The 12,532-nt window shown below is 40.3% G+C and overlaps 1 protein-coding gene across 4 annotated transcripts in view; it reads left to right on the top strand.

Annotated features, from left to right (window-relative positions):
- LOC124142042 (slit homolog 2 protein-like) overlaps nt 1–12,532 on the top strand; it is a 177,078-nt gene that overhangs the window by 102,424 nt on the left and 62,122 nt on the right. For all 4 annotated transcript variants that reach the window (XM_046510289.2, XM_046510290.2, XM_046510291.2 and 1 more), the window contains exon 7: nt 1,262–1,333. In XM_046510289.2, coding sequence (XP_046366245.1) covers nt 1,262–1,333 — 72 coding nt within the window. The remainder of the gene's footprint in view (nt 1–1,261; nt 1,334–12,532) is intronic.

Here is a 12,532-nt window from a genome sequence, read left to right as displayed (position 1 = left end):
AGGCAAAAAAATTGAGACGTATTGAAAAAAAGGCACTTCTCATCTGTTTCCCATAAAATACATTACAACTTTCCTTGAAATGTAATTATGTAATTTAGACATAATTCCAAGGTAGATATGGAATATGTTTCTAAAGATAGGTTCATCCCACTAACCCATCTTAAAATCAATAATAATACGTTGAAAGCACAGGAGCGGTCTCACGGCATGGATATTGCCTCCATCAAGGGCGTCTATGAGTTAATACAGTTATTGCCCATGTGATATGGGGATAATACCCAGACAGATATAGACACATCTGTCATAACAGTGAGTGGGGGAAGAGATTAGGTATTTACAACAACAGCTCCACCTTTATCAATATATGCAGATGGGGATGTCAGCGTCTAGAAGATTCCCCGAGATTTACCCAGCAGGAACATCAATACACAACTATCAGAATCTGCAACATTTCTCTGTGTCAACATTCAGCTTGTTCTGTAGACTGACAACTTGGTTGAAGTATTTTTTTGCATAGCTTTCAGTTCAAAAAACTCCTGGACAGATTGACAAAAATAAAAATGGAAATGTATAGAGTTAGATTATCCTGCAGTTGGCAGTTGGAAAGTGTATCCTGGCTTCAGACATGTATACCATCTCATGGCAGTAGGAATGTGTATCATGGCAGTATTAAAGTATATCATGGCAGTATTAAAGTATATCATGGCAGTATAAAAGTATATCATCGTGATCATGGCAATTATAAAGTATATCATGGCAGTATTAATGTATATCATGGCAGTCTTAAAGTATATCATGGCAGTATTAAAGTATATCATGGCAGTATTAAAGTAAATCATGGCAAAAGGCAAGTATATCATGGCAGTATCTAAGTGTATCATGGCCGAATTATGATATATGTCAGTATTAAAATATATCACGGCAAAGGGCAAGTATTTCATGCCAGTATGAATGGATATCATTGCAAGAGAAATGCATATAAAAGTTGTATTAAAGTATATCATAGCAATAGGCAAGTATATCTTGTCAGTACGAGGGTATATCATAACATTTGGACAGTTATATCATGGCAGTTGGAAAGTATACAGTGGCGATAGATAAAGAATCTCACCTGAGTGTCTTGTTTTGAAACTTTTATCAAAAAGTGTTGATAAATTTTATATCAAAAGACACAAGAGTGATATTTTGTTTACCATCAGCAATCATTCTGTCAACTTTTTAAGTTTGTAAGAAAGTATATCATGACCTATTGTTGTTCCAGAACACTAAGTAATAACAACATCACAACACTGCCGAAGGATATGTTCCAAGGAATGACCAAGCTACGAGTCCTGTAAGTATAACATTCTTACTTCTGGAATCATTTGTTAGTTTTGCTGTTGTGATGATGATGATGATGAGGAGGAGGAAGAGGATCATGATTGTGATGATGGTGATGAGAGAGAGAGAGTGAGTATGGTTTTACGCCGTTTTTAAGCAATATTCCAGCAATATCATGGTGGGGGACACCAGAAATGGGCTTCACACATTGTACCCATGTCAGGAATGGAACCCAGATATTCCTCGTGACAAGCGAACGCTTTAACCACTAGGCTACCCGGATGATGATGAAGATCATGATTGTGATGAAGATCATGATGATGATGAAGATCATGATTGTGATGAAGATCATGATGATGATGAAGATCATGATTGTGATGAAGATCATGATGATGATGAAGATCATGATTGTGATGAAGATCATGATGATGATGAAGATCATGATTGTGATGATTATGATGAGGAGGAGGAAGATCATGATAATGATGTCAGTTGTGATAGGCTGTGATATCTGCATAACATCAACAATGCTGTGTGGTACAGGAAATGCTAACGTGAGCTTCATGTGGCCTGAACTCACTTGTTTTGAAACATGGATATTAAATTGTAGTAGAGCTTTCGGACTTCATTAGAGAAGGTTGTATTTGGAAAGAGTAGTTCCGACAAATTGTTGGACATTTGATAAATGGAACCATATTGGCAATCCACAGAACAAAATTCCACTAGCATTCAGCTGTGGGTCTCCAGAGTGACGTCTGGCGATCTTTAGTAGGCCTCCGAGATAGCACCGACTCTTAAAAAAGTGCATTGTAAAGTTCAGATTCCAGATGTTTTGTTTTTGTGTCTTGTGTTGAAATGTTGTTTCTGCCAGAGACTTCTGTCAAACAAGCTACAAGAACATTTCTCCCTTTTATGTTGTGGAACTGTATTTCCCTCTGGCAAGTCTGATTAATTGTATTGATGTGTAGCATTTAAGAATGGTATCAGAAGTAAACAAAGCCAAAAACTACAAATAAAAAAAGAAATTCAAAGAAATAAAAAAGTTATGTTTTCATAGGTGTTAGATTATTCGACATTTCTCCAAACATTTGCCGGCGTACACTGCATAAAACACATCACAATCTCCGAAAAAACACGATCCTTTCAACAAAGGGAGATAACTCTGTGTCTTGTTGATTAATGGGTTCTGGATGATCAGGAGAGAAGATCCAACATGGCTGCTTACATTGCATTCAGAAGCAGACGTTAAAAACATCCACTTGCACCTGGCTGGGGGAGCATTTGCTGCACAGTAGCGTGTGACAGTGGTATCGAGGGGCGGTAGATAGCTTTAACACTCTCATTAGAGAACACCAGCCTTTTTCCTCCCTCCCTCCCTCCCTCCCTCCTTCCCTCCCTCATGTTAAAGCAAGGCTGCTACTACCTCCAGATAAAATAAACACAGCAAATTGGTCATGAAATTCATCCTAGGAAGTTCAACCTATCCTGTAACAAGCGTTGCCATATGTGCATGCGAGGAGGTCATCGGAGAATCCGCGGAAAAACATCCCCTTCTCACCTTTTCCTTTTGGGACTTTTCTGATACCCTCAGAAAACAGTACTTCTCAACTTCAACCATACTTCAACCTTTGGTAAAAAATCTTCCTAAATGCTGCATGAGGCGTTCATTTTTGAAGTCCCATTTTAATCCCAATGGAAGAGAACAGTCCGGGACTAAGACCCATATGTTAAGCCTTAACCCCTGCAAACCTTATCTTCTGTAAGCAAATGCCAATCTTGTGTTGAGGTCATGGTGTAATACCTTACATAACCTTTCCTCAGATTTATCCAGTCTACCTAAAGGAGAGAGAGAGCTTCAAGGTTGTCTGACATCTGCCTTGTCAGTGATATGAAGTCGAGAGATAAATTGGCTTAATCATCCAAACTTTTTCACTTTGATCAACTTCACAAGGTCAATTCTGGCTCAGACAGGCCGATGATTATGGATGGTAAACACTTAGAGACAGCAATTCCTATGAGTCCTAAACAAAGTGTTGAAATATTTCAGATATTTCAAACCTTCCCATGGACACTTTTACAAAGGTGAGGTGAGGTGAAATTGGGTTTAACGTCGCATCCAAGATTATTGCACCGACGTGCATGCATGTGTTTGTGTGTGTGTGGCTGCTTGTACTAGTCCGGACTGATGCCACTTTATAGTGCTAGGTCACTGAGATACCATGCCGCAGTTTAACATGAATACCCCACTCAGACACAGTATACTGACTCCGAGCCGACCAGTCCTTGCTTTAGCCCCTTAATGCCCAGCGCCAGACATGGTAACAACAAGTACAATCTTTTAACGTCTTTTTGTATGACACGGCCAGGGATCGAACCCCGAGACCTTCTGCTCTCCGGGCGGACGCTCTACCACAAGACCGCGGAGGCGGTCCTTTTACAAAGGGGTGATATGTTTCAAGGATGTAGTTTAAGTTCAGGACAGATTTTTGTCTTTAGCATCCTTCAACCTTGGAATAGTTGCAGCATCTCTTCAGTGATCATAGAACTCTGACTGTCTTCACTCCTAGTTATTAATTTAGCAACAGCTGCAGTGTGAAGATCCCTTACTTTCACAAAGACTTGTGATAAACGTAGTGCTGTGATCACTTTGTGACACAGGATCCTGGAAGTCCTGGGTTTGAATCCCAGATTCACCGGACTATGATCCTTGGTGGTTTGTGGAAAACATATACAAATTGTTTCACGTTCAGCTTTCCTCCTCCACAGAGATGAAATGCTGTGAGATAAGTACATCCTCTCCCCTCCCTCTCTCTCTCTCTCCCACTCTCTCTCTCCCTGAATATTAATACACATCCCTGTATTCCCAGATTTATTAAGCCAAAATACCACCAATTAACTGAAATAATGATACAAGCAATGTTAACCCAACTCACTTACTCTCCCAACCCGGAATATTGATACAAACAACTTAAGGCTTTCTTCCAATATCAATTAACCAGTGAAGATCCTGGTTAGAATAGATCTTCAGCAACCCATGCTTGCCGTAAAAGGTGACTTACGGGATTGGGTGGTCAGGCTCACAAACTTGGTTGATGCATGTCATTGTATCCCAATTGCGTGGATTGATGCTCATGATGTCAATCACTGGACTGTCTGGTCCAGAGACGATTATTTACAGACCTCCGTCATATCGCTGGAAAACTGCTGAGTGCAGTGTTAAACAACAAACAAACAAACAATCAAACAAACAAACGATCCAGTATTAATTTAGCCAAAATAACATAATCTAGCTGAAATGATGATACAAGCATCATTAACCCACTCACTCACTCTCCCAACCTGGAATATTCATGCATATGCCTCATACATTCATAATTTTTCAACTTACACATAAATTTTCAATCTTAGTCATGAAAATGAAAATTTCACAATATAGGATCAGGTTAAAACAAGATGGTGCAGCATCCCAAAACAGTCCTAACCTTTAGCTAGGATCATATACCTGTATATTGGCTCTGCCTTCATCAAATCTGCTGGGACAGATAGACCTGTACTCAGATACAGTCATTAATCACCAAGTTAGCTCCTTTCAAGTAAGTCCACTTTCAATAATTATTTACCATATTCACTGAATATAAAAACGGGGCCTCCTTCCTGACATCTGCAGATGTAAGCGTTGCAATCATCAGCTTTGACTGACAGGAAATCCTACCCGTGTATTCCGTGATTACCAGTCTTACATCACTGTATAGATCAGCGGCATGCAAGGTGTTGCCATGTTGAAAACATCTTCACGTCTCCGTGGATCAGTGCCGGGGCTAATTGGGGAACTAGTGCGGATATAGCAACTGCTTTGTGCAACCAGCAAACGGGGATTCACAAGTTGGGAAAGTTTCAGAATGTTGTCAGTGAAGATTTGTTCAGAATACTTTGTTTTCGGGAGTGTGATGCGAGCATGATTTGGTTTAATATTTCGTGACTGGATTTTGTTTTAATACTTTCCTCAGTGATGAAAGGACCATCTTCCCAAGGCAAGGGCCTAAACTGACTTTGAAAATCCAGTTTCCACCCTTGCGGAAATAGGCTGGAGTTTCTGGGCTCAATCGTATCGATTGTTTGTTGTTTAGTGCCATTCTTTGTAATATTCCGGCTTTATGATGGTGGTCTGTCAATAATCGGGTCTGGACCAGACAATCCAGTGATTGACATCATGAGCATCAATCTCTGCAATTGGAATACAGTGATATGTACCAACCCTTTTATTTCAGTGTTGATATGAAAAAATATATACATATGTATATGTTAAAACAGTGGTCACATCCATTTCCAGCAACTCCAAACTACTTTTTACAACTACCAAATGCATGTCTAACTCTTGACCACAAGTGACAGTAAATACTTTTGTAAAATTCAGGACAGGCTCATCATTAAAACTTGAAAGAAAAGGTTTGGTGTGAAAATGTTTGTTACTGCATCCTATAGAACTGAAAACTGAAAGCTTGGTAATACTGTGGACTGTCAATCACACAGAATCCGCACTAGTGTCACACCACTGCCCCACTTTCAGCACTGATCAGTGTCGAATGTACACAGGAATAAATTTTACTAAGCAACATCAGCAGCTGTTACAGCTGTTCAGGTGAAAGTGTCATGTCAGTGTGGCTGGGGACATGCTGACAGAGTACAATTAACATTGTAGGGTTTAAAATACAAATTGACACTGGCACTTAAAAAACAACAAATCTTTGACATCCAACAAGTCAGACTCCCTGGGGTGGGACCAATCACCACACAGATGACAGGATCATTTACAAAAACGCGATTTTAAACATGTTTTTGTCAACATTGTTCATGTGAAACAAAAGTTGATTGTCAGCAGTTCAGTGTGTGTCATAAAAAAAACTTTGTTAAAAAAACTGGGTCGATGACGGCCAAAGAACCTCTCTGCCAGGAAGGTGTGCGATCTGGTGGTCAATGACATAAACAGATGGCGACCAATATGGCCGTGTGTTGTGTCGGAAAACAACAGCTATTGTTGTAATTGTGTCCCTGTTTTGTTTTGTTGCCATGACACTGAAAGATGTGTTATTCTTAATTTTATTGTGTAAGAATTTCAGTGTAACTTTTGGCAGGCAATGTATTTTCTGAAACAATTCACCAAGCCATTCATTGGTACAGTGTGTATTTTCTTAAATGGTGACATTGATTCAAACCGAGTTGCTTAAGGACCAGGAAGTTGTACTGTGATAAACTTTACAAGTGCCAGTCAGTGCTTTTGTTGATTGGACAAATCACTGAAAATTTCATAGATTGAATCAAGTAGCTTTTAGATCATGAATCTTTGTGTAATTTATTGCTCAAACACTAGCTCTTCTACAAAGTTTTTTTATTTTTTTCTCAGGGTATACTTTTTGCTCCCAAATGATTCTCATGCCTCAGAACATTCTCAGTGCAATTGAGTTTGACACAAAAATTTGAAGAAAGAGCCAAAAACACTTAAAACAAGTATGTATGTAAACATATGATACTATGTATCAGTTACGCTGTTAAGGATGCTCTACATTCTGTAGTATAATAGCAAGCTGATTTTTGCCCAAGTGATAGCTGCATCATTGTATCCGAGACAACAGCAATAATTTCCCAACAATGCAATTTCACCATTAACATTTTATTCCCCACAATAGAAATCCTCTTGTCATGATGACAAATTCCCGTGCAATGGTCATAACATGACCTTCCCAGCAACCCGTCCTGTTACATTATTACAATGCAAGATGGGTGTTCAGGAGTATTCTGTGCAGATTACATGCCATTACATTGTGACGTGTGACCGCACCTAACTACATGTGGACAGCCAACAAGTAATAAATCAAGGGGTCATGCCACACACATGCTGGCCACGTAGGGAACACTCTGGGGATTTTTAACTTTTTTAGTGGTATTGTGGTAGTTGGAAAACCTATTTGTTTGTTTGTTTGTTGTTGAATGCCACACTGAGAAATATTCCAACTATTTGACCATGGAAGGTGGCATGGGTGGCACAGTCGTCTAAGGCACCGCAATTCACTGTGCAGAGTTGCGTCCCTTGGCTATGTCAGAAACGTATGATTGTGGGATTGAATCCTGGTTTGCCCCGATTGTGTTTCTAGGTTTGTCAGCACCGTACCCGTGCTCGTGAGTTTCACCAAAGTGGTAAACGTCTGAGACCTGCATCACTTTGGGCTTTCCTCCCACATTAAGCTGGCACACTGTGATATAACTGGAATAGTGTTATGAGTGGCGCTAAAACCAAGCTCACTCACTCTTTGAGTATTTTGTTGGTCTAGAGGGAAGGTAAAGAGCTTAGAGCCATTGATACAGGAACTGTTGCCAGCACTGTATCACCTTACAACCTGTAGTTCATTGAGAAGCACATTGTCTTTCCTTGACTGAAAGGTGATCCCCGTTTGTGTTCAGGGGTCCTATCAGGATCAGCGAAGACTCCACACCATGAGGAATAAGATCCTGACATGCAACACTCTCTCTGTTGTAGCTCTAGTCTTCCTAATCCTAGAGAATTTTTTTTAAAAAGGAGACCAACTCAAGTCTAGTATGATTTGGCAAGTCTAGATTGCCTCGGCTCTAGCTCCTAAAATTAATGATTGTTCTGGGCGCCATTTTTATTTTTATTTTTTTATTTTGTAGATATATATTTTTAAATAAGATAACTTTATTTCTGGGACAAAATGTCTGTTTTAGTCCATGAACTGTGCTTTCTGTCATTAGGCTCATATGGAACTAGACCATATTAATGACAAACCAACTAAACTGTCGATAAAAGAAAGCATACACCCATGTATGATGGTGGCTAGAAATGAAACAAACAAGAAATGGTTATTCAATGGTGATGTATTTGATACGAGCATCATAGGCGATATCACATGCATCATATCAACAGTTCTCAAGGAACATGGGGGTCAAAATTCACAGTACACAGATTGAGCAGAGTGAAGTGTGAATTTAGTGAATACTTACTTTTGCCCAGCAGTTTACTTCTTGGCACCTTTGAGGTGATGACCATTTTTGGCCAATGTGCGAGTAGGCACGGAATTGAAGTGGTTGAAGCATAAATCAACATGAAAATATATTTAAAGGTAAGAATTCCTGGTAATAGTTTCATGTGACTGTACGACTTTTCATTATCATTATCAAACTTGTGTTAAGACGAAAATAATAGCGTGTCTGTCATGTGAGTGTTCTACAATAGAATATCACACCCATGTCACACCCATGTCACACCCATGGAGAGTAGGTATTCTCATGTGAACTAACCTTGTCAGTAGCGTATTCTACAATAATGCTTGTGATGGAATGAACGGAAACTCAGGTATGGTCTAGGTGGAATTCTGGGGATTCCAGGAGAAGGTGTTACTTCATAATTCCTGGTATGAATATTAATCATAACTCCCCACCAAGTGGTTGATATTCTGTGTATTCACCACCTCCACATAGCGCCAGAAATAATTCCGTCTCCCGGGGTTCTTCAAACAATAAACACCTCACATACCCACACTACAGTGGTCACAAACCCAAACACACCTCATTGACATATTACCAAGGATAACATAGGGGTTAAATTGTGTAGTCTACCACCCAGATGTGACCTTTGTCTGGGGTCCCACGGGACCAGTCAAGTGTCCCCGCCCAAGGGCAATGGTGCTAGACACGCAACCAGTCATGCCACAGGGGAAAGATGGCACCCGACCAGGGTCGGAAAGTTTCAACTGTCAGGTGACCTGTGACTGGTGTGATCTGTGATGGTCGTGGAGTCAAGGAGTACAACATCCCATGTGTGAGATGCCAGGTGGAGAAGGGGCTGAGAAGGTGGTATCAGAGATGTATAGGCAGATAGACTTGCACCAGGTTTGTGGTGATACATAAGGCAGCAACAATAGCTATTAAACAAGGTCATGCAGTTCACTCTCTTCTTGTGCTCATGCTTGGAATTTCATATTTAGCTTGGCGTTATTTGTCTGACTCAGACCATTAGAATGACTGGTGGTGGACAACCTCAATATAAATGTTATGTCTTTTGAAGGTAGAGAGTTGGCTTGTCTTTAATGGTAGCTGCACTTCTGAAATGGACATATTGTCCAAAAATATAACCACCAGAGGGTTCACAATATCAGGCAAAGGAACATTTCGCTCACTATGACAGAATGTCCTCCCAAGTATTAGATAGAACAAAGTCTACCTATTCGGCTACATTCCAAGAGCCACTGAACATTTCATGGAGTGATTTCTTTTCAAGTTAAGTCTGTTTGTGACAATAAATTGAATCTAATTGTCAGGGTTTTGTAAGAAATGGGTCATTAGGATGTCAGTATGTAAGTCTATGTGCATACTAGTTTCTATCAACCAAATTGTTGTAATCTGCCCGACATGGGTGTTTTTTGTGCAATAAGTTAATGATTCTTGTATGGTGTTCTCTATGGTCCTGCATAACTCAACACTCACTCAGGATGACACTTAGTTGTGCAGAGTGTTGTCCCTTTGCTAGTCCAGGATCCAGTGGTCATGGGTTCCAAATTCATGTTACTTCATTTATAACTTTGGGCTGATGGCGACTTGCCTGGCTAAACCTATGAGGTATATGCCTGTTACATCACATGGGGTTTTCCTCGAACAATATTCACTAACGTAACTGAAGTACTGTTCCAAGAGATGTTAAATCCATATCACTCACACACTCTATAATCTTTGAGACAAAGGTCATGAGTCAATGATTAGAAGATCCACCTTGTCTCAAGACAAACCACATGCTAACATCCTAATATTGTCCGTATTGATAAACATGCTTTTGGCATGCCTTGGAAGTGTTCCATGATATATCACCAGTGTGCAATCAGATCTATAAGGTGCGGAGCAATCAGATCCAGGAGCGAACATGTTAGCTCTTCACCTATACAAAACGACAACTTATGTTTCAGATATCTATTATCGTAAACTAAGGAGTTGTATGGTTTTGTCACCCCAAGAAGCCACAGGCTCTACATGTCCAGATAGTTGACCGCTGGGTAGTCAAGGGTGCCGTAATTAAGGAATATCATCTTTCAGCAGGATCTGTATCGGTTGGTCATTACAGATGATTCACATGCTTCTAGGATTAAAGGATTCTCAGCCATTTGTTTCCATCATGGTGACCATCAGCTCTTAGGACGTACAGGCAGACGGCCAATGGTATCTGGAGGGCTGATATAGCAGGGATTTGTACAGATGATGCCACCCTTGGGCCTGAAGTGTCCATTAACTTGTCAATAATGAGTGCTCTTATCTGTTGGTCTGATAAGAAGTTGGGAGAGAAGGTATGGCATGATGAGAATGACTTTGTGCATGGGGGTGTTCTTGATGTTGACCTCTTTGCTTGGTGGCTGTGATGAGGAGGTGAAGTAGAGCTGTTTGATGTTGATGGTGCTGTGAGGAGGAGAATTGGTTGTTGTATTAGATGAGGTAGTGAGTAGGGTTTTACTCGACTTTTGGCAATAGTCCTGCCATGTCATAGAGGGGACATTAGAAACTGGCTACACACATTGTAACACCCTGTTGAAGAAATGGGATTAAATATGGAGGGATGGGAAGAGGAAAGATGAATAATATTATGGGAGGAGGGAGGATGAATTTAAGGATGGATGGATGGTGGACGGATGGATGGGAAGAGGAAAGATGAATAATTTCATGGGAGGAGGGAGGATGAATTTAATGATGGGTGGATTGATGGGAAGAGGAAAGATGAATATTATTATGGGAGGAGGGAGGATGAATTTAATGATGGGTGGATTGATGGGAAGAGGAAAGATGAATATTATTATGGAAGGAGGGAGGATGAACTTAAGGATGGGTGGATGGATGGATGGGAAGAGGAAAGATGAATAATTTTATAGACGGAGGGAGGATGAACTTAAGGATGGATGGTGGATGGATGGATGGGAAGAGGAAAGATGAATAATTTTATAGAAGGAGGGAGGATGAATTTAAGGATGGATGGATGGGAAGAGGAAAGATGAATATTATTATGGAAGGAGGGAGGATGAATTTAAGGATGGATGGATGGTGGATGGATGGATGGATGGGAAGAGGAAAGATGAACAATATAGGAGGGAGGGAGGATGAATTAATGATGGGGAAATGGATGGATGAGAAGAGGGATGGAAACAACAAGAACGACTGTTGAGATCTGGATAAGACCTGAGTATAATATCATTGCAATAGAAACAGCACGACCCTATTGTCTGACATAGGACAGGAACCTGACCACATTGGGCAACATGAATACCCTATTGTTAATCTCAATATTTCCATCATCTACAGTACATTTCCACTGCCTACTGTGTCATCGTTTAATTTTTTTGCACTTGTTTTCAGAACAGTATAAACTTTAAGATGAGTTTTCGCGAACACCAGTTGTCACAACTGATTTTCAGTGATCCGTCCTTATAATTTTCAGTGCTGTTTTGCCTGTTTCTACAAATGGTATTTGTTTCTGCAGCTTATTATTCTCTGATCTTGATGTGTTATATTTTCTCGATATCTTCTCACGGATCTAGTTACTGATATCTTGCCCTTTTGGTGCAAAGCACTCATTGCCCTCTTAGACAATCATAATATACAAGTACATGTAAAATGTAGCAGACACGCCTCGTGAACTGCATGAAATTTGACCTTTTGATTTCAAGTAGACACTTATTCTTCTCCCATGAGTCAGTGCGGCCATTAAAGACGACCAGACATGCAATATTTTGGCTGTAAGGAATGCACAACCCGTGATACACATTCACGATGTTTTAGCACCTATGCCTAGGACAGCCTCATAACCATAAACTCATTAAACTGACCAGCGGAAAAGTAGCCATACTTTATCCGTAAAATACGACTGGGCATGTTTACACTGATAATGTCTAGACAAGGATCGTAAACATTCTGACGTGTGAAGGTGATATGCTTACCTGTAAGCCAATACACTCACTTGCCCAGGTGAGAAATGGCTTTCAACACAGTTACTGAAATAAGGTGGCAGGAGTTGTTTGAGTGGGAATAAACCGGCCAGAAAAAGTTGACCTCTGCGTGTCATGATGTATGGAGGTTCCAGTGAGGTGGGAGTTGGGAAATGTGCTGAGTGATATAGGATTAACAGACTGAAGGAGGTTTTGTCTGAATGGAATTCGGATGGTGGGTA

The sequence above is a fragment of the Haliotis rufescens genome, unplaced genomic scaffold, assembly GCF_023055435.1.
Source record: "Haliotis rufescens isolate VD_foot unplaced genomic scaffold, xgHalRufe1.0.p SCAF_81, whole genome shotgun sequence".
Lineage (NCBI taxonomy): Eukaryota > Metazoa > Mollusca > Gastropoda > Lepetellida > Haliotidae > Haliotis > Haliotis rufescens.
The sequence above is the reverse complement of the archived record's forward strand: the minus strand, read 5'-3'. Positions and strand labels throughout refer to the sequence as shown.